Raw genomic sequence first — 24,546 nt, forward strand, 5'->3', positions numbered from 1 at the left:
ATCGTTCCTGCTCCCCCGCCAATCCGGGTATGCGACGTGGGGCGGCTTTGAAGGTAGGGGCCGCACGATTCTCGACGGCGGCGACGACTGCGGCGGCGGTGGCGGCTGCGGCGGTGGCGGCATGGCTGCCAAGGTATTTAAGGTACCGTGAACCGGCGGCGCACGAGTAGTTCACTTCTGTTCGGTGCGGTGTCGCGGTGATTTTGAGGAGACAGAATAAAGAGAGAGAGAGAGAGAGAGAGAGAGAGAGAGAGAGAGAGAGAGTGTGTGTGTGTATGAAAGAGAGAGAGAGAGAGGAAGAGGGAGGGAGAGAGAGAGAGAGAAAGATAGAGAGTGAGAGAGAGAGAGAGAGAGAGAGAGAGAGAGAAAGAAAGAGTAGCAGTGAGTAGGCCTTCTGTCTCGTACCAATTCGCCGAAGGGTGCGAGTGAGTTTCGGTCGGCCCCTTGAAACAACAATCACTCACCGTCGTTCGTGCCACTTTATATATTTAGTCGTTTCTTTCTTATTTAAAGAAAAGAAAGAGAGAAGTAAGAAATAGGGTAAGCCGGTCGGCAATACGCGCAAAAGTATTCGAGTCTTCGCGCGAAATTTCAAGATATCGTGCCTCGTGTGAGAGGAGAAGACGTAGCACCTTCGAATGATTGCCGCATCTCGTAAGAATCTCCTTCGAAGAATTTCGACGACCGTCCTCGATAGGTAAGTCCGCAATAACGTGGAAAATAATTAGTGAAAGTTTCGATAAACAGAGAATGCAAAAGTGAGCACGCGTCGATCACCGGCGATGAGTTGCGTCTTATCGTATTGGTGACAGCGAGTGATCAAGATCAGTGATCGTTTATATTCGTCGTCGTCTAGTTCTTTCTTGTCCTCTTCGTGGACTTTCTTACGGATTGGATTTCCCATGTGCGTTGAGACACCTCTGGGGCGCTGCAATGATCTTAGCGGAGATGTGCGAAAGTTCCTTTCGTGAAAGCCACAAGTGAGGCACGACGAAATTCAATGCACCTCGGTTGTGTGAATACTAACTTGAAGGAAGACGCTCGATCAAGGTAGAAAGTGAGTCATTGCGTATCGCGAAAATTACGAAACTCGAATGCCATATATACGCGACACTTTTTATTTGAAAATCTTTTTCGCCGAACTCGCGAACGAGATTTGCCGTAATATAGTCAAGTTCCAAGAATGTACGAGTTGCGGATTCCCCTGGGAACTCATAAGTCTTTTTTAACTTGATAACACGGAATTGAATTGGTCTGATTCAAAGAAACCAATATCTAAATGATTCAAACCGGTGTATAATATGTATACCTATCGAATTGTAGTTCGTGAAGGATATTTGGACGTGCACGAACGCTTCTTACAATTAGAAAACAGAATCTGAATATCGAGGCGAATACAATCAGCGCGTGAATACCAAACGTCTCCTTCCTCTCACAAGGGATAGACTTGGAAGACCATAAAAATTTGACGATCGTCATTTTTCAACGACATTTATTCTTTGACTATATTTCCAATGTCGTCCATGATATGTTCATTTTTTCTTCTGCTTTATTTTTATTTTCCTTTTTTTCTTTTTTTTTTTTTTTTTTTTTTGACAAACAGATTAGATCAAACGAGGAAGAAAGAAAATTTCAATTTTATTCTTTTTCGAAATTTATTTTATCGAAATTTATTCGGCTCGATCTTAAAGTCTATCGGCTTGTTCGCGTGACGACCTTCGACAAGAATTTTAAACAGGGATCCCATTCTAGCATAATGAGTTAAGAAAATTTCAGGGATCAACATAATAGATCCTCTCCGCTGCCAAGCGACGTGGTAACAGAAACGAAAAATGTAAACTAGGAGAATCTATGGGTTCCTACAGATCCCTTTGTATCCGTCGGCCTCGACTTCTTTAGCTTCTCTTCCGACGATGATGGAGAGAAACGCGCGTGAATAAAAAGAATTCCTGCGGTGGATCGAATTCTCTTAATACCATGAGTACGACGACGACGACGGCAACGACGACGACGAATAGAATTAAGCCAATGTATACGATGCATCGTAAAATTTTGCATGATATCTCGTCTTGTATTTATTTATGTATGTTATATGACTCAACAAAAATAAGATAAGTAAAATTTCGAATAGATTAGTGATCTAAACAATTTACTCGACTTGAAAACAATAGAAGTCAATAAGAGGAGTGAGAAAAACATATTCAACACATAAAACAACTTCTATTATATTGATTTACCGACTAACAATCTTTCATTTTTCTACGCAAAATTCTTCCTTTTTTATAATCTATAAAAATTGATCTGATAAATAATCTATTCTATCGAAGAAAAAACACTGATTTATGTGATTCCAGTCTCTCACGTTTGAATCGATCTATCGAAAGACAAGATCTGTAATAATCTATTCTCGATTCACTTGTCTTTACGAGACTTTCTCTATTCTCACTAGGATCCATCATAATTAAATTCTTTTTTAATTAACGTCCTTTTATTCGTAAATTTGTATAAAATAATTTGCTCTAAAATATTTTCATATTTCAACTTAAAATAGTAAATTCTTATATTTATCGCTTATAACATAAATAGATAATTAATAGTGATCATTATATAATAGAGTCTATGAAAGTAAAAACGATGAAAAATTCAAAACGTTCGTGAAACTCGTTGACGATAGATCTACGTTAAGAACGCAAAGTACATCTAAGGCAGAATGTTTCTTACGTGATCAATGACTAATAACTAATTATCAAACGCTAATTACCGAGACCGCCTTTTGCCCGTATCGTGGATGGGTAGCGCGCAATTCCGGTTCTACTGCTCGTTAGGTGCAGCGATGAAAATAAAATGAAGTAATGGGGTGTAAGTAAGAAGCGATTATGCTCACGCGATCCGAGAGGGGCAATAACCGTAGCAAATCGAGGCCTAACGTGGTCCTTCTGAAGATCGAGAGAGAGAGATCTTGATCGTGCTCGAGTGAAAGGAAAAATAAAATTGGTCTCATTTATATTGAAAGTAAAAATCCTTAAAAAATAAAATTACCAAGAGCTATCGATCGATCTTCAACGCATACTTTTTCACTCTCAATTTTTTCTTTATTTCAGCGCATCTATTCTTTCGTAAATTTTTATAATATAAAAATATTATATTATCGACAGGCAAATTAACGAAGTGAAATTATTTTTAAACTATAATACCTTGCGTAAGGAAAGCATAGATATTTTACGAAGTTATGGATAGGTCGCTTGAGTAAACGTTTCAATCATGTAGAATGTACATATAGATGAAAGTGAGTGACCAAGTAAGTGTACTCCCACAGCCATACCGAATAGTAAAAGCCATGAAGAGCGAGAGAATGAGAAAAAGAGAAAGAGAGAGAGAGATAATACTGACACTTGTCCACTCGTCGTCTTCAAAAAAGACGCTCGTGCATGGGAAGAAAGGACGATGTTGCGATCGTTTGAGGCTGATGGACGGTCGGCCGATCACGTAATTCTCAAAGCAATCGAACTGTTCGATGTTTATCGAGGCGTTCGACCTATCGATCGTCGTCATTGCCCATCGTAAAACATCGGACATTTTTTTAAAAGGATCGAGAATTCAATGTCGTTGATCATCGAAAAACATTGAGTTCATTGGTTTCATTCAACGATCCATAAAACCTACATTTTTCTAAGCTTTGATGTCTCTTTTTCTCTTTCATCTTTATCATTCTAAAATATCAGAATTGTATTCGTCAAAATATACTATGCCTTTCCTTTATCTTCTCTCGAAATATCTCGATTTACGAAAATTGGTACATCGCTCTCACGAAATCACGGACGTGCTTCGTGGCGATTATTGCAGAATTTGGATACGCTCCGGAATTACGAGACGTGAATACAAATGAACCGGTCGCGTCCCCACGATGAAATTTCTTTGACGAAACGGACGTTGACCCGAGACGAGATATACGAGTAAAAAAGATAGAGAGAGGGACATAGCGACTAGTAAAAACGTTCCTTTTTTTTTTAACGTGAGAAAGAAAGCTCCGTGGACTCGCGTGAATCTATTAATAAGAAATTAGTGAATTACCGTTACGTCGTTAGATAGTGTAAAACTTGAGATGTCGCTAAGAATTGAATTTTTATTTCAAGGGAATTCGAAAGAGGATAAAGATGTGAATAAGGTAAAAAAAATGTTCAAACATTTCTATTAAAAATTAAAGAATTTTCTAGCCGCGACATCTTTATAACTAAATTCTTTTTCGTATTAGAATTACACATGGTGGATCATGATCAACGCATACATAACTTACACGACAAATGTAACTTGCTTAAATGACATTTGTTTTACTCTTCGCTCGTGAATCTTTTTTAACATATTATAAATAATAATTGAAATATTTCACATTGTTCGTGATTATCAAATTTTCGCGTTGTAGTAAATTATAATAGATGGTACGTTAGTGTTTTATCGAAACGTTTCGAAAAGAATGTAGATATAAAAGAGGTAGATATAAATGCATCGTAAATAAATCGAAAAGTGATTCTTTCGTTCATGTTAATTACTTCGTATTATATCAGGCGACATAGTCGACGAAAAACAATTCCATACGAAAAGAATCCATTCGCTCATGTTACTCTTATTCTTCTGGAAGGTGCGTTACCATTCGTATTCCTCGCGTGCTTGCCCGTGCATCTATGTCGAATGCAGTTTATGAGCTCTTCGCCCAGTAACCGGTCATGTACTTGATAAAAATCGGCTACTCGCTTTGAAGGGATTGGAGGGAATTTCAATGCGCGTATGATTCCGTACGTTTGTTTGCCACGCGGCCAGCTTGAGATCCCTTGCACGTAACTGTACGAGCTCACGCTGAATGCTTTTAAAAACATTAATAAACTCCTACAGTCGGTTCATTTCTTTGATCTGTCACGGTGATCCATTTCACGAATACAAGGTTATCGATTTCGATGATTCTCGAAAATGTATCTTTTTTTTTACGTTTTTACGCGTCTATACTATATATAAGATTTTATAAATGGACCTGACTTTGCTTACCGAACTTACTGAATTCGGTCAATCGGTCAACGAATGGTTTAAAACGTTTTAAGGGCAGTCTTGTTTTCGTCTAAACATAAAGAAATGTAGTCTAGTGGGTCTAGTAAACCTGCTCTATTAGCCTACTTCCGGTAATAACAAAATACATATTTCAAGTGGTTTCGCCAGAAACCAGAGAGAGAGAGAGAGAGAGAGAGAGAGAGAGAGAGAGAGAGAGAGAGAGAGAGAGAGAGAGAGAGAGAGAAGGAATCGTTATTAACGACCGGTGACACAGGTTATCCTACACCATTTCTCTTCTCTCGTACACACTTTCTCATCTTCTTGTTCTTCCGAGTCTTTCAACGAAACACAAAGAAATGCACAATGTATAATATATATATATATATATATATATATATGCATATCGTCCAAACGGATTCCGCGTAATCAAGCGAAGAATCGCACTTAATTACTGCATGGTCGTTCCACGGTACGGAAAGACACGGATATAGTCGATAAAATCGTGAGTGTAGAGTAGCCGAGCGTAACACAAAGTCGAATCACCTTCGGTATACGCAGCCGCAAAATTTCTATTTTTCTTGAAGAATTGCGCGAGGAGTCCAAGCGAAGGCTTCAATTATGTTTTTGTTTTTTTTACTATTCTAGCTTTAGCTAGCCAGCAAGCTGTAGATATTCCATATTTGGTGGATTCGCGAAGAAAGACGTCTTGTTATAGTTGTTAATGAAAGGGAACGAGTTGGTAGGGGGATTTCGTATGGTATGCGTAGCAAACTTCTGGGAAAGCAAGTACCGTAAGCCGAAGCCACGAAAGAAGGTGGAATTGAGTACGATTGCGCGTACACATTACGAAGAAGTGGAGAAGAGCAATAAAGAGCGCTCGGAGTTGATGCGAAAACGCTTTCGTACGGTATTCGAGTTCGTGAACTAAACACTGGCAGAGGTCGATGTTTCTTTTTCCCTCCTTCGACATTTTTTTTTTTTGTTATTTTGATTTTGGACGATCGTGTAATAACCTGACGTCATATCATTTAGTCGCGAACTGTTTTTATGACATCATATCGCTGAATACAAATGTCTTTGACTGAGAGAGGACCAGTTCTAATTTGATCGTACTGTACATATATCGAATCGATCGATTCTGACCGCTTATTCTAGTGGCCTTTGAAAAATAGCATCCGGTATATGAGGTAAAAATATTCTTTTTATCGAACCTTTCGACGAAATCCTCGCCACAGAAAGACACATCGAATTAGATGTTCCAAGCTACCGAATATCATCAACGATCAGTTCTCTTCGAAGAGTCGACTCTGTGTACAGAATAACAATCTCAAAATGTTTCTCACAAGTGTGAGATAAGTGTTCATAAGAAAAAAATGATTAGATTGGTTAATCAATTTTTCTTTATTTTCGTTCGCTCAAAATAACAAAAACCTTCTCATGTTCTTACTTAAACGTTCCTTTTATGCTTAGAATGTAAAAAAAAAACGATAATAGGAAACTGAATTCACAACATAGAAACAATTGTATTGTATCGAGCAGGATTCACATGGCATTAGTAACCGACACAAACACTTTCTCTCTCTCTCTCTCTTTCTCTCTCTCGCTCTCTCTCTCTCTCTCTTTATCTCTCTCTCTCTCTCCTTCTCGATCGATCGATCGATCATATCGTAGATCATACGATATAGTACGATATAACGTTCTATTTTTTATTTAACAAAATCATTGTCAGGATATATTTTTCAATGCAATCCTTATAATTTTCAATCACATTCCTTTCACGAGATAGAGCATATCGCTAAGAGGTGTTAACGATGGAATGATAGATTATTCAAAACGAATATATATAGAAGTATATGCCTTGTGTACTATACAATACATACATAAATGTTTCGTATTATTATTAGAAAACGGATCAAACATATATCAGGTGACCAAGAGTCTTGATCAAGAGAAAAAGATATAAACTTTGTTTTGATCGCGAATTAATTTCCATCGATAATTGAGTTGTTATAACAGTAAATTTTCTAGCCTCAGCCATATAACAACATTTTTGTATTATCCTTCATTAGATTATACGAGCAATAATTAGCACGACAGGTTGACGTCATATCTTTGGCATTACTTTCCTTCTCTTAAACCTCTTGATTTCTCTTCAGAGAGAAAAAAGAACGAACGTTTGTTACATCAAAGCCGAGTTTCAAATATGTTAAATGTAGTTAGTTTAAAGTTAAAAAAAATAAAAACATATTCGATAAAATAACATTTTATGCCAAAAATATAAACAAAGAGCAAAAACCAAACAAGTTTTAAAATGAAATCAGATTCATCCATCCGTCTCGTTATTTTACCATCTTCAAAGAAAAAAAAAAGAAATAATCAAGAAAAGTGGAGCAGAGCAACGATAGATGTTACGAGCGAGAATTATCAAAGAAAACTGTCTGAAGGATTTAAAGCTCACCGATATACCCTTCTACTGTCTTGACTTCCTACAATTGTTCTTCCCGATTTTCGCACAATTATGCGGATACGGAGGGAACTGTAGAGGGAAAATAAAAAAATCTCGTGGCAATGGAAGATAATCGAGAATTATGTAAGAGAATAGTAGACTTCGGCATTCACTATCTTCCATTTATTACTCAGATAGGATATTATCTTATTTCCTTTGCTATCCTCAAGAAGATATATGCCTAACTACTTAGATGCCTACAATATTTTTATTCACGGCCTTACAAAGTCCTGAAATTTTCCAAAAGAAAATGATTTCTTCTCATTAAGATATTCGTACTAAGGGACCTTGATTAGGTAGCATAATGATTCGAAAAAGTATACAAATTCGATCCACGAACGCATCGGTAGATTCGAAAACTCTTCCTAGTCGTCGTCGTTATGCTGTGATAATGGAGCAGGCAGAGGTAGTAGATACGACCATTCGTCTTGGACTCGAGGAGGGATGATCTCTCTCGCCTTCTGCGCATCGAGCACAAGAGTAAAAGAAACTGTCGCTTAACGAGCGCGACGCTGAGCGTGATCGTTGATCGTCCGGCATTGGGTACATACGAAAAAGTCGCTCGACCGTGAAGAATGAACTCTCGGAAACATCGATGTTCTTCTCCCTCCACCCTCACCATCTCGAGCCATACTATCTTCCTCTTCCTCTTCCTCTTCCTTTCTCTCCCTCTCTGTCTTCCTCTACTATCCATTTATCCTCATGAGGTACGCCGAGAGCCATGATCGTCCTCGATCGCGCATGACGTCTATTCCGAGATTAATAACATCCTCCACCACCACCAACGCCAAACACCGTTGCTTCCCACTCCCCACAGCCATCAACTTCGAGAACGTAACTGCAAGAGCAAAGAAAAAAATAATAAAAAAAGTACAAGAAAATAGAAAGGGTGGGAGAGGAAATATCAGTCCTGAAGACCATTTGCTGAGGCTCGTAATAAGATAGTAACAAAATATGAATCCTTTTCATAACTGCTCCATCTCGAGTGACTGTCATCGACAAACTCTCTACTTTATCTTCCTTATTCTTTTAATACTTATTTCAACATTTCCCTTTATCTCTTTTTATTTCCTCTTTCTTATTTTCAGTTGACGCTGCTCCGAGCTTTTGACAAGTATCTTCGGAATTATTGTAAAATAACAGCAAGTATGATCGAAAGTTTTCATCGAGAAGCTTTCCCCTCTCTCTTTCTCTTTTCCTTTCTCTTACTCGTTCTCTCTCTCTCTCTCTCTCTCTCTTTTTCTTTGTCTTTCTTTCTGAAATTTTTATTATCAAAATCAACGAATGTCCCTCCTTCCTGATAACGGAAACAAGATCTAAGGAAAGAAACGATCTTAGCAAAACTAAGCAAAGAAATACATGGAATGAAGATTGCTCCTTCCTTTCTTGTTTCTTTCGATCACGCGATGACCTCGATCAAGATACGATAGAGAAAAAGGAGACTAAAAGAAAAGAAAAAAAAAAAGAAAAAGAGAATCGTTCATGGAGTTCTCGAACAAAAAGAGACATCGTCGCACGGACAGCGCTTCGTCGGAGGGTTAACGACGTCTCGTGACGTGGGTGTTCGCGCGAGCGATTAACATCGTTTCAAGGCTGACAGCGCTTAAACGTCGTCGGCAGGTCTTGTCGTGGAGAATAGAACAAACCTGCGCCTTCGAGTCAGAAGTCGGTCGAGAGATTGTATCTCTCGTCTTACACGAAGAGGGTAGTAGGAGTAGCGCTCTCTTTCTCTCTCTCTTTCTCTCTTTCTCTCTCTCTTTCTCTCTCTCTCTCTCTCTCTCTATCTCTCTCTCTCTCTCTCTCTCTCTTTCATTTTACTCTGGGTGGTAGAAGTCCTCTTCGAAGTCACAAACTCTGTCGCATCCGGTTCGCCATCCCGAAGCCGATGGCTTGTATCTCTTCGCGACCAGAAGCAACTCGATCGTATTCGATACTGTTCTTCTTTCTTCGTCGTCGTAGTAAAAGGTAGACGACGAGAACGAGGCACCTCTTTTCTCGATGTGCTATTTATAGGGATACGCGAGGGTGGCCTGGCACCTGGCTCACCACCAGAACAATTTCTAGTCGTCGTTGTGTGGCTACGGCACGATCGAACCCGTTCTACTCTATTTACTCTTTATTATTCCTCGCCGACATGTTAACAACGTCCTCACCATCTCTTTCTCTCTCTCTCTCTCTCTCTTTCTCTCTCTTTTTATCTCCTGCTTCGTCGCCAGGCAGATCGAAACATCGCAGAATTATTATTCGGCTCTACCAATCCAGAGCCGGATGTATGACGGAACGAAGGGGACCGAGACAGACTCCGTGGTTCGAGCATTTTATTATGCGATGCGGATGCTACCACTGAATTTCTCTCTCTCTCTCCCTCTCCCTCTCCCTCTCTCTCTCTCTTTCTCTCTCTCTCTCTCTCTCTCTCTCTCTCTCTCTCTCTCTCTCCCTCTCCCGGATGACTGATTTTGGTGGATGCCTATTCTTGTGATTGGCTAGTTCGTTTCAATTTTAATCGCTTGTTCCTCGTAATACTAGGAATTCAATTATCTTGTCCCTACATATATTATAGTCGTTAAAGTAATATAGTTATCGTCGTAGGTTGGCGTTTAAAGCAACTGCCCAGTATCATCCTAAATACGCCAACTTATTGAACATAAACAGACATTTATAATATTTATCTACGACATGGTATCGTCCATTTTGTGACATCAAATGAATCGATATTTTTCAAGTGAAACTGGAAAAATCAGTGAATACCCTTCTCGAGTAGGCAAGATACCGTAACGCTCGTGGAGAAGTACTGAATTCGAATCTCGTATTTAATTCCGTGGAATCACGTTTACGTTCATCGTAGCTACTTCTCAGGAGCTCAGACTCTTCCAACTATCAGCCTTATCCTTCCTTATACTGGTTTCCTAGTCGAGATGTCGCATTGATCTGAAAACCTCGCGTAAAAAGAGCATCATGACTCTGTAAGGAATTGAACCGCATTACTTCGGTAGAGGTCGATACAGGTGCACATCCCTTCTTCTCGGGAGAGAACAAGATCCGCCGTTCCTTTAAACTCCGTACTAGTCTCTTGGTATACAATCATTAGGGTCTCTTCACCTCGACCTTACGAAGAATCGTGCGTGGAAAACGAGATTGCGTTGCTTCGTCTCTCTCTCTCTCTCTCTCCCTCTCTCTCTCTCTCTCTCTCTCTCTCCCTCTCTCTCTCTCTCTCTCTCTCTCCCTCTCTCTCTCTCTCTCTCCCTCTTTCTCTCTCTCTGTCTCTTTCTCTGTCTCTCTTCTTTCTCTCTTTCTCTCTTTCTCTCTACTCTATTCTATTCTACCCATATCTATCGCTTCTACTTTTATATATCAGACGGATCTTAAAATAATTCTTTGCCAAGGTAGCCATTTTCCGAGAAGCCAATGTGTACTCGAAGAAAATAAAAGAATCTTACTAAACGCTTGGATGTAGCCTTTTCCCACGTAAAATCGAGAAAACCTTTCTTAGGACTCCAAGAAGCCCATGTTTGCACTCCACGATTCCTCGCTAAGTGGCTCACAAAGATGAGTCGAAGAAAGAGAACCCGTAGTAAGGATACGTATACGTCGAGGAGAATGTGAGTCGAAGAATAAAATGAGAAAGGAGAAGAGAGTAGCGAGCCGCCAAGGGATACCGCGCCCAAAGCAAACTTACTATTTCAGGTTTTCCGTGTAAACGTAGGGTAAATAACATTACTGCATGCACGCGCGTTCATGACGCACCACTAACTTCGAGACTTTCTCCGAGACGTGTAAACACACACCTTGAAAGGGAACGAAAGAAAACTTCCCTTTCGGCATGCGTATCTTTTCGATGGCTTTCCTACTAAAAGATGAATGCCATCTTTCAATCATTAGCATTTTCTAATCACTCGAACTCTCGCACATATGTAAGTACGCTCCTCATATTAGAAAATTATTAAATTATTTCATTAATTTATATATTCTTCGAAGTCTTTATAAAAGAAACCACATCATACGTACTCCGAACATTTCAATGTATTTTCAAATGGATTGTCCCAAACCGCACGATGATACTACCGATTCTTTCCCTGCTAAAGGAAACGATTAACTGTACTCAACCGTACGATCGAATACTAAAGGAGTGAGAGAAAGAAATGAAGGCTATATATATCTGACGACCTCCTTCGTCACATTGTCGCCTGGTGTTGCAATATTATTAACATTTCGCACGATCAAATCGTGCGAAATCGCGCATAAGAATATACTTACATAAGTTCTGAAATCTGACTTATGACTTCTAGGGCAGGTTTGGTTCGTTACTATCAGAGTTCTCGAGAGAGAGGTCAAAATAAAAAGTTATTAGCATGTCATCATAGATTCATGTTTGCTACAAATATACCTTAGAATTTCGAAAAAAGAAAACACGTTTTCTAAAGGAAGAAGAGAAAAAGAAAGATGGTAAAAAGAAAGGTGAATTGTTAGTTTCTTTAATTATCTCTCGTTGTTACAGTCCTTGTCTTTATCGTCATATTCCTTGAAGTAAAAATACATCGACCTTTTTCTGTTGACTCACTCATTCATTATTACGCTTATGAATGAAAGGGCAACAAAAATTGAGCAAATATGCGACCGATAGTTTCTGTGTTCGATCGCAACTATTACTGCAAATACAACCTTCCTATTGCTATTTTTTATGCATCTTCCGTACTCACGCGTATTTTATCAGTTTTCTCTTCTTCTTTTTCGACAGCTCCTTGTCTCTCTCTCATTAGCTCCACTCGGTGTGTTAAGAGTTTCTTATGCACCCTCTGTAATCTTTCATACTTACACACCATATGAACAATCGACATTCCGCTTTCACTGAATACTTGTTTTCCTAGCTTCTGCACTTGCTGCTTCTTGGAGAAATCTCTTCTGGAGACATCTTCTTGTCAATTCATGAACTCCATGATTTTTCTCATTCTTATATTTGAAAAATTAATCATTTAAATATTGAATTCCATTCATTAATGTTATATAATATTTTGACTATTTAAATAAATATACAAATGCAAAAAAATAATTAATATGATATAATAATACATATATGAAACCGAAACAATTTACCTTTTTTGTAATCAATTAATTTAATTAATTAATTAATTAATAGTATGAAGAATGATAAAAACTTTAAATAGGACTTAATACAAGAGCGCGTCATGAACAAAAGATCATTAAATTTTTCCATCGAATAATCCCTCTAATTCACCTCACTTTAAACCAAAAATCTCAACAAAGAATAAATCTGTCCAATGGAAAAGTCACCTGTCATAGGCGAACTGGAGCGTCGCTGTAAAAGAACTCGTTAAAAGAAATACAGTCGCATTGCACTATGAATCGACACGTAATCTCTTGCTGAGGTACGTTTTCCTACGTAAATAGATACAAGTACGTTAAGATTACGAACACTCAATATAAAGGCATGTGGGCAGAAGGACAGTAGAAACGTGTCAGTAATATGCCGCTAATATGCTGCCGCCATTGCACGCATCGACGCTCGCTTACGAGTACTTTTAAAGGACGAAGAACGCTGATACCGCTACTTTGCATGATAATTAATCATTGGTCCCGGTATTGGTGTTGATGCTGCTGGTTGCTACTCCCTCTGTAACGGATAATTTTCTTCGCTCTTGCTCTCTCTCTCTCTCTCTCTCTCTCTCTCTTTCTCTCTCTTTCTCCTCTCTCTCTTTCTCTTTTTCTCTCTGTTTCTGCTTGGCGTTCATCCAACTCGTGGTGCACACAAAAGATCGATAAAACACTATGGAAAAGAGTTGCCTTTCTTCACGAGAATAATCGACAAATTTTATCTTTGATTATTTGAGAGAATGAGATGGAGAGATCATTTATTTTAATATTCATAACAATGCTAAATAAACCCAATGGAATAGATGTAATTAAAAAGTTATATATATGCAAGATCATACACGTGAAATAGAAAAGAAGAACAAAAAATTTAAACCACAAAGTACCGTAGATCCTGTATATCGAGTTCTTATGCCAGCATAGGTACCTATTATAGCAAACAGACTGGTTTTCATTGTCGTTGATGGTATCATTTATTGTTTCTATATGCACTCCTCCGAGAACGAAGTATTTTTTCACAGTTTCTCAACGATTAATCGAATAGAACAACAAAAACGATCGCCAGGTAGATATATGCAAGAATCCGAAAATGTTGGGAACCCAATGCTCCAGACGGTTCGGAATGAGATCGGATCAGATAGAGTTGGGTTTGAAAGTATTTCGCGACTCGAGGATGTCAGGATTCTCAAGAATTTCGAAAATACATACAACTACCTTTAGATTAACTTTATTCAATTAAAAATAATATTTATATATTATTTTATATCGAAGTACGTAAAGAAAATTTATTTCACAAAAGTAGTTTGATATTATTATTGAAAACTATATATTAATAAAAGGAATATTGTTGAATACGCGTTCTAAATTAATTTCGATATGTAATTCGGGTTCTCGAGCGTCGAAATATAATACTTTCAGAAACCTGATCGGATATGAAAAAAATTCTTGACCCGATCCAACTCGTAATTTTCGGATTCGTGCACACATCTATTGCCAGGACGAATTACTTTTCGTTCGAAGTGCAACGATCGACGAATGACGTGTTCGAGTGATTTCATCGACATTCCGAATTCTGGCGTAACATAGAGAAAGAAAACAGAAAATACAAACATTAACATAAAACGAAGATTCAGGTTCTCGTGAAAGAAGGATCCGATCAGCTCTCTAATCTTTCGTGGCCCTTGATCAAGCGTATGTCCGCAAAAGAAAGAAAAGGAAAACAAAAGAGAAGAGGGTCATCTCCTAAAGAGAAGATGCGGATACAAGCTTCGCAAAAGAAAAAAAAAAAAATTCTAATCAAGGACCTCTCGAACTTCATCGAAATTCTTCGAGAGCGGCTCCACTCTCCTTAAACCGTCGACCCTTCCGAGAAGCGTATCGATTCGTTCGAACATCCCGTCGACCATTATCGAGCGTGATGGCAGTGGCCGCGTCCTAAATTATGCACTTCGCAGACGAGATTCAGTTCGAGGATGCTGCCCACTGTGAGACGGGCCACATATAATTGATGGCCTTTAATAGGCTGAAGATTACAGCGTACCGTATTTTAATAATCATCATCGAACGACGGCTCTTCCTGTTATTATGCGCGATATACGCTGCGAATGGCAGCGATCGATTCTGGAACGCGCCCGAAGTTTCCGATTATAGGTGAGAGTGCTTTAACATATCGAGAACGCCCTGCTATCATCTACCGTACAATAAAAAAAAGATCGCGATAGTAACGCGTTTCCCTGTACAGCTTAACAGTCGATCTTTCATTGAGGAAATCTTTTTATTTCAATAATTATTATTCCAAGCACTTCTACCGTACAAAATATTATATTTCCCTTCTTTCTGAACGAAAATCGAAACGAACGATCTCATGTTTCCTCTCAGAGAACTCGAATATTTCATTGCAAAGAAAGAAAATCGAAACAGCGAGCTCCGGTGAAGTAGTCGGTGCATTCCTTAAGGCGAACACCAAGCCTGTAGTGTTTACACGAGCCTGGTAGTTCTCTCGACGGAAACTTTAAACCAGAAAGTTTACCCTCCCTTTGGGACGGTAACGTAAAGAGGATAGAAAGAAGAAAGAAGAGTTAGATGATGAAGAGAAGAACGCGGGCAAGCAAGAGTAAAGCCACCGTAGAAAAGAGCAGCACAGACAAAAAAGAATTCCTCTTTTATTATCCGATTCTGAACTTTCTTGAATCTACACGAATGAAACAATGTCTTGATGACAAAAGAAATAAGAAAGAAAGGAGAGAAAGAGAAAGAGAGAGAGAGAGAGAGAGAGAGAATATAGAAAACCAAACAAGATATCTTTCTCTTTCGTAAGATAGAATGGACCGGAAGGGATTACGAAAGAACAAAATTGTTAAGAACTCCACTGCATTCTTTATACTTGAAAAGAATACACGAATAAATTCAAAAGAGAAAGAAAGAAAGAGAAGGTAAAGAGAGAGAAGGAGAAAACGGAAGGCAAGATTACACATTTATTACCCTTTTCCTGATACATACAGGAGATATATGCGGTTAGGTAGGGTGAATACGAAGAATGCAAGCGACTTAGGGTCAGGTTATATGCTCGATAATAATATCGGGTTAATTGTATGATAGAGAAAAGAAGCATACTCCATGAAGTGAACATTCACTGTGAGCTCATGATTAGAATAGAATTATGACGATCCTTACACCCTATCATGATTGTGACTTCGAAATTTTCAATGCACGCTTGTCTATAAAAGCGGATGTAAAGTTATTGAGAAAGAAAGAGAAAAAGATGAATAGATAAATTGGGAAAGTGGCGAAAATTGTTACATACATAAATAGATCACTAAAAACGTATTAAAAAAAAAGACAGAGATGGGGTAAGATGAGAAGAAGAAGAAAAAGAAGGGAAAAAGGAGATGTATATCTCACGAAGCTACACACAGAAAAAATACGATGAGATCTTTCGACTAGATATTACGATATATCAGGAGAATCGCCGCACGTCGCGGTAATACGCGTTATTACATGTTGCCGAACGATCGAGCTATCCGATCGAAGTATCGATCGACAGCAAGCAAGTGGACGTTTCAATCGGGGAGAGAACAAGAGGCAAGTGTTACTACACGGTTCAGCTGGCACGGAAATTCTTTTCTTTCTCACTTCAACGTGAAATGATCACGTGCTTCCTCAAACGCCAACCCGGAATAAAGGAAGAAACGGTGATTAATGAGATCGATGGGAGAATAATGAAGGAAAAGGCAAGTTCTCGATCGCTTATCAGCGAGATCGATAACTATCGTGTAGCGGCTCGAATCGCGTTCCGAAGATTGATTTCAAGCGAGACAACGAACCTGTTGACGGCATCAAGACTTTTCGTCTTGGTGAATCTCGAAAGGATTTCTATTTTCTTTTTTCTTTCTTTCTTTCTTTCTTTCTTTCTTTCTTTCTTTCTTTCTTCTTTGGCACAGTCAAGAAAGAAATAGGAAGAAGCGAATCTAGGGGAATACGAGGAGTCGGTCGGTTTATCCTCGAACCCACGTAATTCTAGCTCAGGTAGGTCTATAAATAGAGAGCATGTACGTGTTGCCGACCTGTTGCTCGAGCACTCTCGTGTGAACGTCGAGGCCCTGAGTAATCGAAGCCCATTGTTCCGAGTACCTCTTGCGCACCGTTGGCACTGCCTCCGATGCCACCTCACGTTCTATCGTTCGTGCCCAAAAGCACTCGCCGCTCGAAGAGGTCATTAAACGTAATAAATACTCGATACTTTCTTAACCCTCTTTATAATCGACCAAAACAGCTTCGAACATAGTTTTGGTCTCATCGTCAGCAGACTTTACTCCAATAATTTCTACCTTATCGAGAGAAAGAAAGAGAGAGAGAGAGAGAGAGAGAGAGAGAAAAAGAGAGAGAAAGAGGATATTTACTACTTACTCCTTTTTCTCCTATTCTATCTTCCTCAGATTCATTGAGAATCCCTCGTAAATTTGTAAAATCTGCTCGAGTGATGTGAAAATTTTAGGTAAGCAACTCTATAAGAACAAATTGATTATTTACTTTTAGGAATGTCGATTGGATATTCTTTAAAAGTAATGCCATAAAAAATATGCACTAATAAGAGTAAACCTTTCACAGGCGTAATTACAAGAAACAAGAGATTTTTTTCGAATCGCGATCACTACTTGACAATTTCGTAACGAACTTGTCTTTCTATCAACCTATCCCACAACTAGCAATGGAACCAGTCTGGAAATATGTTCATAATCCGGCACGCGGAAGTCAGAGTCTTTAAAGGTGACAGAACAAGAGCTTCCCTCTACCGAGGGCTAAACACTTTATGCATTTGAGAAGAGAAGAATATGTGCATACTTTGTGTGTCCTCACGTCTATGTACGTGCATGTGTGAGAGAGAAAAAAAAGGGAGAGAAAGAGAGAGAGAAAAAGAGAGAGAGAGAGAGAGAGAGAGAGAGAGTAAGGAAGCAGAAATAGAAACAGCAGCACCCGCTAATTGTCATAATTAACCGTGGAAGAGTTCCCAGGTTCAGGCGCTTGGAAGAAATATCGGTGGTTGATCTCTTCGGTTAGTCATAGCAGCCTCACGGAACTTTATCCGTTTACTCTTCATAATTTGCATAACTTCATTTAACCGCCTCCACAACTCCGCCTCCGCATTGATCTTGTGATCTCTGACCCTGTTACATCCTGGCATAATCTGAAACTCGCGCTAACTTCGGCTCGACCTTTCTCAGCTTGCATTTCAACTCGATTCACCTCGTCTTGTTCAGAGTCATCGGACGATCAGATACAAGTAGTAGCCCATTTTATAATGCTCGACAATAACGAGATCGCGATACTCCTACAATTTCTCCACCGTACAGACGCTTCTTGATTTTATGATAACAATCCTGTGGAATGTTTATTATTTCATTTTTCAATATTTTCATTTAGATTGGCATCTAAAACGACGGAATAGGAAATAGAAATAGAAAAATATAAAGTTAATTAATTTAAAAATGTAGTAATGCAATTCAAATCATTATCTAAATTAAAATTAAAAGAGAAAATATTAATAAAGTAGGATCGAATAAAAGTTACGTGATACATGGAGTACGAATCTAAAATGCAGACTGAGATATAATTGAAAGAAAACAAACAAAAAAGACAAAGAGAGAAAAAGAGAGAGAGAGAGAGAGAGAAAGAGAGAGAAAGAGAGAGTGAGTGAAAGAAAAGAAAAAACAAAGCACGTTTCAAGGGTCGCATCGAAAGTGTCAGCGACGCACTTGGAAGAAGTATCCTTTGTTATCCCTAGAAAGATGAAGCACTCGAGATCTCCCCGCACGGAGTGCTGTCAATTATCGAGTTTTAGTCGTCGAAACGCACGTAGCCCGCACGAGAGGAGAAGATGAAGCAGCGAGTAGCAGAGCACTGCTCTCGCTATTGGAGTCACCTGTTACGAAAGACGAACAGGCCCGTTATTCATTCTCGACAACGCTCGGAAACCTCTTCGAAGTCACATCTTGTCGGAAATAACCGTTTTCTATTGCGTCACGATGCCACTAGAGATCCCTTTCGGGATTCCATCTCGAGCTCTGACATACGGACTCTCTTCAACGACCATCAATCGTTTCTCCAACGTTTAGGATACTCCTTCCGACGATTCTTATATGATTAAAAAAAAAACCGGGGAAAGAAAAAGAAAGAAACAGAAAGTTCCTCACGATTGCTATAGGTAATCGGAAATTTTCTGGCTATAATATACCTCTACGATCTTACCGATAAAACGGATCTAAAAGGAGTATGATCTCCATATATGCGATACATCGGACGTTAATTACTCTCAAACGTGTTTCTTCAATATGCATATATAAAATAATTTATAGTACATAATTTATTCCATCTTTCTATATATGCACTAAATTTGATTACCCTGATTACTCTAATATATTTATACGAGATATGATATAATTATATATAATCAATGAAATGTCTAGCGTATTCAGCAATAATATTCATTAATCCATTTCATATCTTATTATTAGAATCAATCTCGATTGATTTTCGCTATTTTAAGATTTCTAAGTACATATATTGAATTTCGCGTTTTATCCGCAATATCGTGACAAAACTGCCCTCACGGTCTTCTTTAACCGAAAGATGCGACGTCAAGTCTCTTAAGTTCCCAGGTGAAGGGTAATCATATTCCGCATTCCACGATAATGGCGAACGAATGCAGCCTCCGGGCTCTAACGGAATATACTTGAGAGCAGGCAGCAGCCTGGTTCTGTCGAAGCCGTGGGTGCTCCATAGACAACTCGTCTTTTAGCATCGGCCTTTCGGAAAGAAATTTTTATGTCACTGTAATTATCACTGTGCCAGCTGTCACGGAGGAAGGAAAGGAAGAGAAACAAAATTATTGTGTTTAACCTTTGAACCAGGCACGTACCAGCTGTTATCGATTGACAAATTATCGGTACGATGATAGTGAAAAGAGAAAGAAAGAAAGAAAATAGTAGACATCTAACGGTTTCGATCAGTATGGTGAACATTGCTCGTTCGACAGAAACAGACATGTATTCATCGAATGAACCTAGTAAAAGCTTACAGCATATAGAAAGATAAAGTCTATTATTCTCTAGATAGCAAAGAGAAAAGAATTACCTTTCTGCCTTGTAAAGCAATTCCGTGCTCTCAGCTCTTATACGGACACGGTGGCTTGCGTATCGAGAGCGCAAGTGAAATTAGTCTTGGTTCAGCGATTACAGACTACGACCTGGTCCTGCGAGCAAGATCGAAAGTAATGCAACGAATCAGAATGAATCGAAAAAGAACAAGAAGAAAGAAGAGAAAAAGAAAGAAATAGAAAAGGAGAAAGAGAGGAAAAAAACGGAGTGTGGGCGCGACATATGGTCGCATCTATTCCATTCATGCGACTCTCCTACCTCTTTTTTTGATTACCATTGATACGACAATACGTGTGGCATGCTAAGAAAATGATCTACCGCGTTTTACAGATTCGAGAGACGACGAATCCTGTTTAACTTCTCGTATAATCTCTATATCTCTCTCATTTTTTTTTCTTCTTCTCATTTCCGCTAAACAATATCGAATGCATGTTCCTTAGATATGAGAAATCTTAAGAGTTAATAGATTGTCTAAGGAAAACGAGAAATATTGTTTTCAATACATTGGTTAATAATTACATTGGTAATGCAATAATCAAAAATTATAAACATTCTAAAAATTGAAAAAATAAAATCAAAAATTTATTTATCGTAAATTAAAATTCTTGAAATTCTTGCCCTTAATTTTTCAACAAGATTATATATGTACAATATACGATATGATATGAAATGACTAAAATTATACGTAAAAATCATATCAAAGAAGAATATTAATAAATGTTAATCCATCGTCAATACTAGTTAAGAAACTAAAAAAAAACTAAACGTGATCCTTTCTTGGATTGTTCGAATACGAAGTAATCGTGCGAACGCGCATCCTCAATGTGTGCTGAAGTACCCATTCACCGAATTCCGCTGTTCAATAGGCTCTACAGTGAATACGCAATGACATAAGGCCGCGATTAGCTTTCAGCACGGTCTACGGAATTTATCACACAGAGCTGTTTGAGTTGTATAAAAAAAAAACGGTAAGGCGCGAGCGTTATAGGAAACGCAACGATTTAGAATTATCTGGAAGAATAATTTTTATTATGTTAATATACTTGTACATATTTATCAGTTTTTGATAGAAAAAATAAAAGATAAATGTAATTTTATTGCGGCACGCAAGTAAGAAAAGCGTCAATATGGCATCGTTAACGAGCTTGCACAAGTACATAGAAATCATTTAGAGTACTTAGACGTCTTGTGTCGCGCTTCCTTAGGTTACAATGAAGTGTCGGCTGAGAAAAAGGAAGAAGTTACAAACTGAGAAAAGAAATCGTTGCGCAGACGAGTAACAACCCACGCTCTTTTATCTCGGTATTACTTTGTATTGAGTACGTTGTCGTGGTTGGAACGCGTCGAATTCGCGAAAGTTCCCTCGCCATTTCTTACGAACCGTTCTCTTCTTCATGATTATCGTCGTCTAATCGTTCGGTGAACTCAAACGATTTTACAATGATTCAGCATCCTTATGTACGTACCTACGTATTAGTGCAGGAATTCCGTTGTTTTTCTTCTACTTCGAAGAACTTCGATCAGTAGACATAAAAGTTCTAGCACTACCATTGAAATACATCCATTTTTGACGGATACCTACGCCAATACGAAAGAATTATTTTAAAGCGGTCAAAAGCGTACACACAGAGAAGCAGTTATTCCCACGCAGTTACACCTCCTGAAATCACAGTAGTCGAGTAGCACGCACGAACATATCTACACGAACGAATGCAAACGCATTTAATTGCATCGCATCGTTTATGGACGCTTTAAACGTCGACAGCACTCGTTACGGATTTTCACACCTTCGTCGACACGCGTACTACGTACCTCGAAGCATTTCCGAGATTCATTCGCATACAACTCATAGCTCGCTCGCGAGAACTACTCAGTCAAAGTGCGAAAGTATGCGATTGGCTCGCTCCCAAGCGTCTACTATTGCACGTTCAGCTGTCAAAGAAAACCAGCTTGACAGTTCCAGTAGAACGAAACGTGACTGAACGAGTCTCTTATCCGTCTTACAAATGAATATTTCCGAGATTGCTTTATTAAAACGTCCGAAATTGATTGTCTTTTATAGAATTTTGTAGAACTTCTTTTATAGAGAACTTTTATAGAACTACTTAAGCTTCGATAAATGCCGGCTAAAACTTCATAGTTTTAACAAATGTACAAGTTTCGTGTGATCACTCTAACTTCTAAATGTTCTACATTTTATCTACATTTTTAATCATTGCAGTTTACTTCCGAATTCTACAAAATTACATATACTTTTTCATCAAATTTACAACGCGACTAAAGAAAATTTTTTTTTTTATTTGGATAACACACAAAATCTAATGAACGTTTTTCCTCGTTTGTTACAGAGGACGGAAGATAAGTGTCGACATGTCGGCGTTGAGCACCAGCTCCTATAAACCTGGAATAATTCTTTGCTTGGTGATCTTCTTGGTCCCACAATCCACGCATTCTGGTAAGTTTTCGTTTTAGAAAAAGAAATCGATCTCATTTTAAATAAGTAAAAATAGCTCCTCTTTCAATCATTTTCTGCTTCTCTCTATCAATTACTTTCTCTTAAATTTTCTCTCTCTCTCTCTCTCTCTCTCTCTCTCTCTCTATCAATTACTTTCTCTTAAATTTTCTCTTTCTCTCTCTCTCTCTCTCTCTCTTTCTCTCTCTCTTTTTCTATCTCTATTTCTATCTCTCTTTCAGTCTATCACCGTTTACTTCGGCATTTTTTAATCGGAACAAACGAGCAGTAAATTTTCTCTTTCCCCTTGAGATTCAAGTAATTTTTACGATTATAAACTTATATAAAAATCACATGAAACGTGGAAACTTTTCTAATGTCTAAATGAACATCAATTAATGCAAGCAATTTCTACACGTTTGGCACGAGTCAACGTTGGTGTACGCATTCATGCATGCGCAGATACGTATACACGCGCGCAGCTTATACAAGGCCAAGATCCGAAGCTAACAGGCCGTCGAACCTCTCAGCGCTCGCTTCTCTTCGACCATAGACAGCTTACCTCATAGCGCTCACCTCTGACTTTGACCAAGTCGCTGGTCAAGATGCTTTCTCATATACCCAACGAACTATCTAATGGTTCTCAGTTCTTCTCCAAGATATGATTACTCTCTTTATCATAATTGAATTTCTATGAATTTCTTCTTCCATTTACTTCGTCTTGGCGATTCGAACGTTTATCGATCTATCAACATGCCTGAACAATAATGATTTTCTCTTGAGATATCCAATATCGAAACTTGTGCCTTTTCACGAACACTTAAAGCTTAAATTAGAAACACTTTCCTACGTTATCGTGAAAAGAACAAAAAAAGAGTTTGCTATCCTATTTCGTAATCGTTCTAAGAAGAACACAGAATTATACGAAGAAAGAGAACACTGTGACTTGCAAAAACATTGAATCGACAATGAGTACTGATCGAGAATGCGTTGTTCTTGCTTCTCGCTTCTCCTCCTCAATCGGCTGTCCAAAGATGAAGAAGCGAGTAAACGAAAGGAAGTGAAAAGAGATCTTTTCAGCGAAATCGATTCTTTTTATCTTTCAAAGTGAGATTACTAAGTGATCTTGTCTGTTGGCTATCCGTCGCGCTTTCTGCTCGAATACGCATCAAGACTTCTCTCCTATGTACCTACTTACCTATCTATGATTTACGTTGTTACGCATAAGTTGGATTTTCTCGAGCGAAACGAAACGAAAAATGCTCGCACAATCCCTGACTCCACGTGATAAGAAAGAAAAATCTATTTAGGAATATTCTCGCGACAGAGGCTTCGTGTCCAAAGATAATAAAAAAAAAAAAAGACAAATAGGAAGATATACAGTAGACAGCTATATAGCGGTTTCTACACTCGCGTCTGCATCCGTGCGATGCAACGAGAATTCTGGTTAAACCTGTAGCCTTCGAAGAGCCGCCTTTCAAGCCTCTGGTAGAAATGTCACTGACCGCGCGTACCTCACCACGTTGCCCACATACAGTCCATGTCCCGACGCACCTGATGCTCGAGCCATCCCATATATTTATGTATCCCATATTCCAATGGAGCTGGAGCTTATCATTATCAAAACATATACGTTAAAATCCGAGATCTTGCTCGACTCCAATGTCATTTCGATCCTTGAATTACATAATATTTTAAGAAAAATAATAAACTTGGTTTTGTTAAAAGATAACGTAACAACACCGTAAGTATCTCTAAAATACATACTTGTTATATACATATATATATATATATATATAACTTGCAAATACGAACTTTAGAATTAATTATTATAAAAGAAGATCGTAAAAAAAAATAGATTACTTACACAAAAATGATCTTTATCATTATTATTTCGACACGTTTTTTAATTGTAAAAGGATAAAAATAAAATATATACAAATTTAGAATAAAATTATTATATCGGTCTCATTACTTTTCGAGTAATATTTAATAAATATAGAGGAAACTTCTTCTCATGGATCATAAGAATTTTCGAAAAAGCGAGAAAGCATAGAAAGGACCTATTGTAAGTTGATTCCAAAGCAAGTTCCTTCGTTTTCTATGTATTCATCTTTTCCTATTCTTTTCTCCTGTCCTTTTCGCTATTTATCATACTAAGATGGTGAGGTCAGCCGCGGTCATCCAACGAAACAAAGTATAATAAAACGTGTGGATACAACATCAGTGTAATGCTGATTAAATAATCGTATCAATAGTGTTATCAAAAACTAATTCAAGCAGGATTTCAT

At 38.3% G+C, this 24,546-nt stretch overlaps 1 protein-coding gene across 1 annotated transcript in view; it reads left to right on the forward strand.

Moving 5' to 3' along the window:
* The first annotated feature begins 244 nt into the window (after positions 1 to 244).
* The window catches only part of LOC118445695 (uncharacterized), a 40,568-nt gene continuing 16,266 nt past the window's right edge, over positions 245 to 24,546 (forward strand). Inside the window, exons 1-2 of the mRNA XM_035875435.2 lie at positions 245 to 697; positions 22,152 to 22,258. Coding sequence (XP_035731328.2) covers positions 639 to 697; positions 22,152 to 22,258 — 166 coding nt within the window. The 5' untranslated portion in view covers positions 245 to 638. The remainder of the gene's footprint in view (positions 698 to 22,151; positions 22,259 to 24,546) is intronic.

This window comes from Vespa mandarinia, chromosome 1 (assembly GCF_050613455.1).
Source record: "Vespa mandarinia isolate Hongniang chromosome 1, ASM5061345v1, whole genome shotgun sequence".
In the NCBI taxonomy this organism is placed as follows: domain Eukaryota; kingdom Metazoa; phylum Arthropoda; class Insecta; order Hymenoptera; family Vespidae; genus Vespa; species Vespa mandarinia.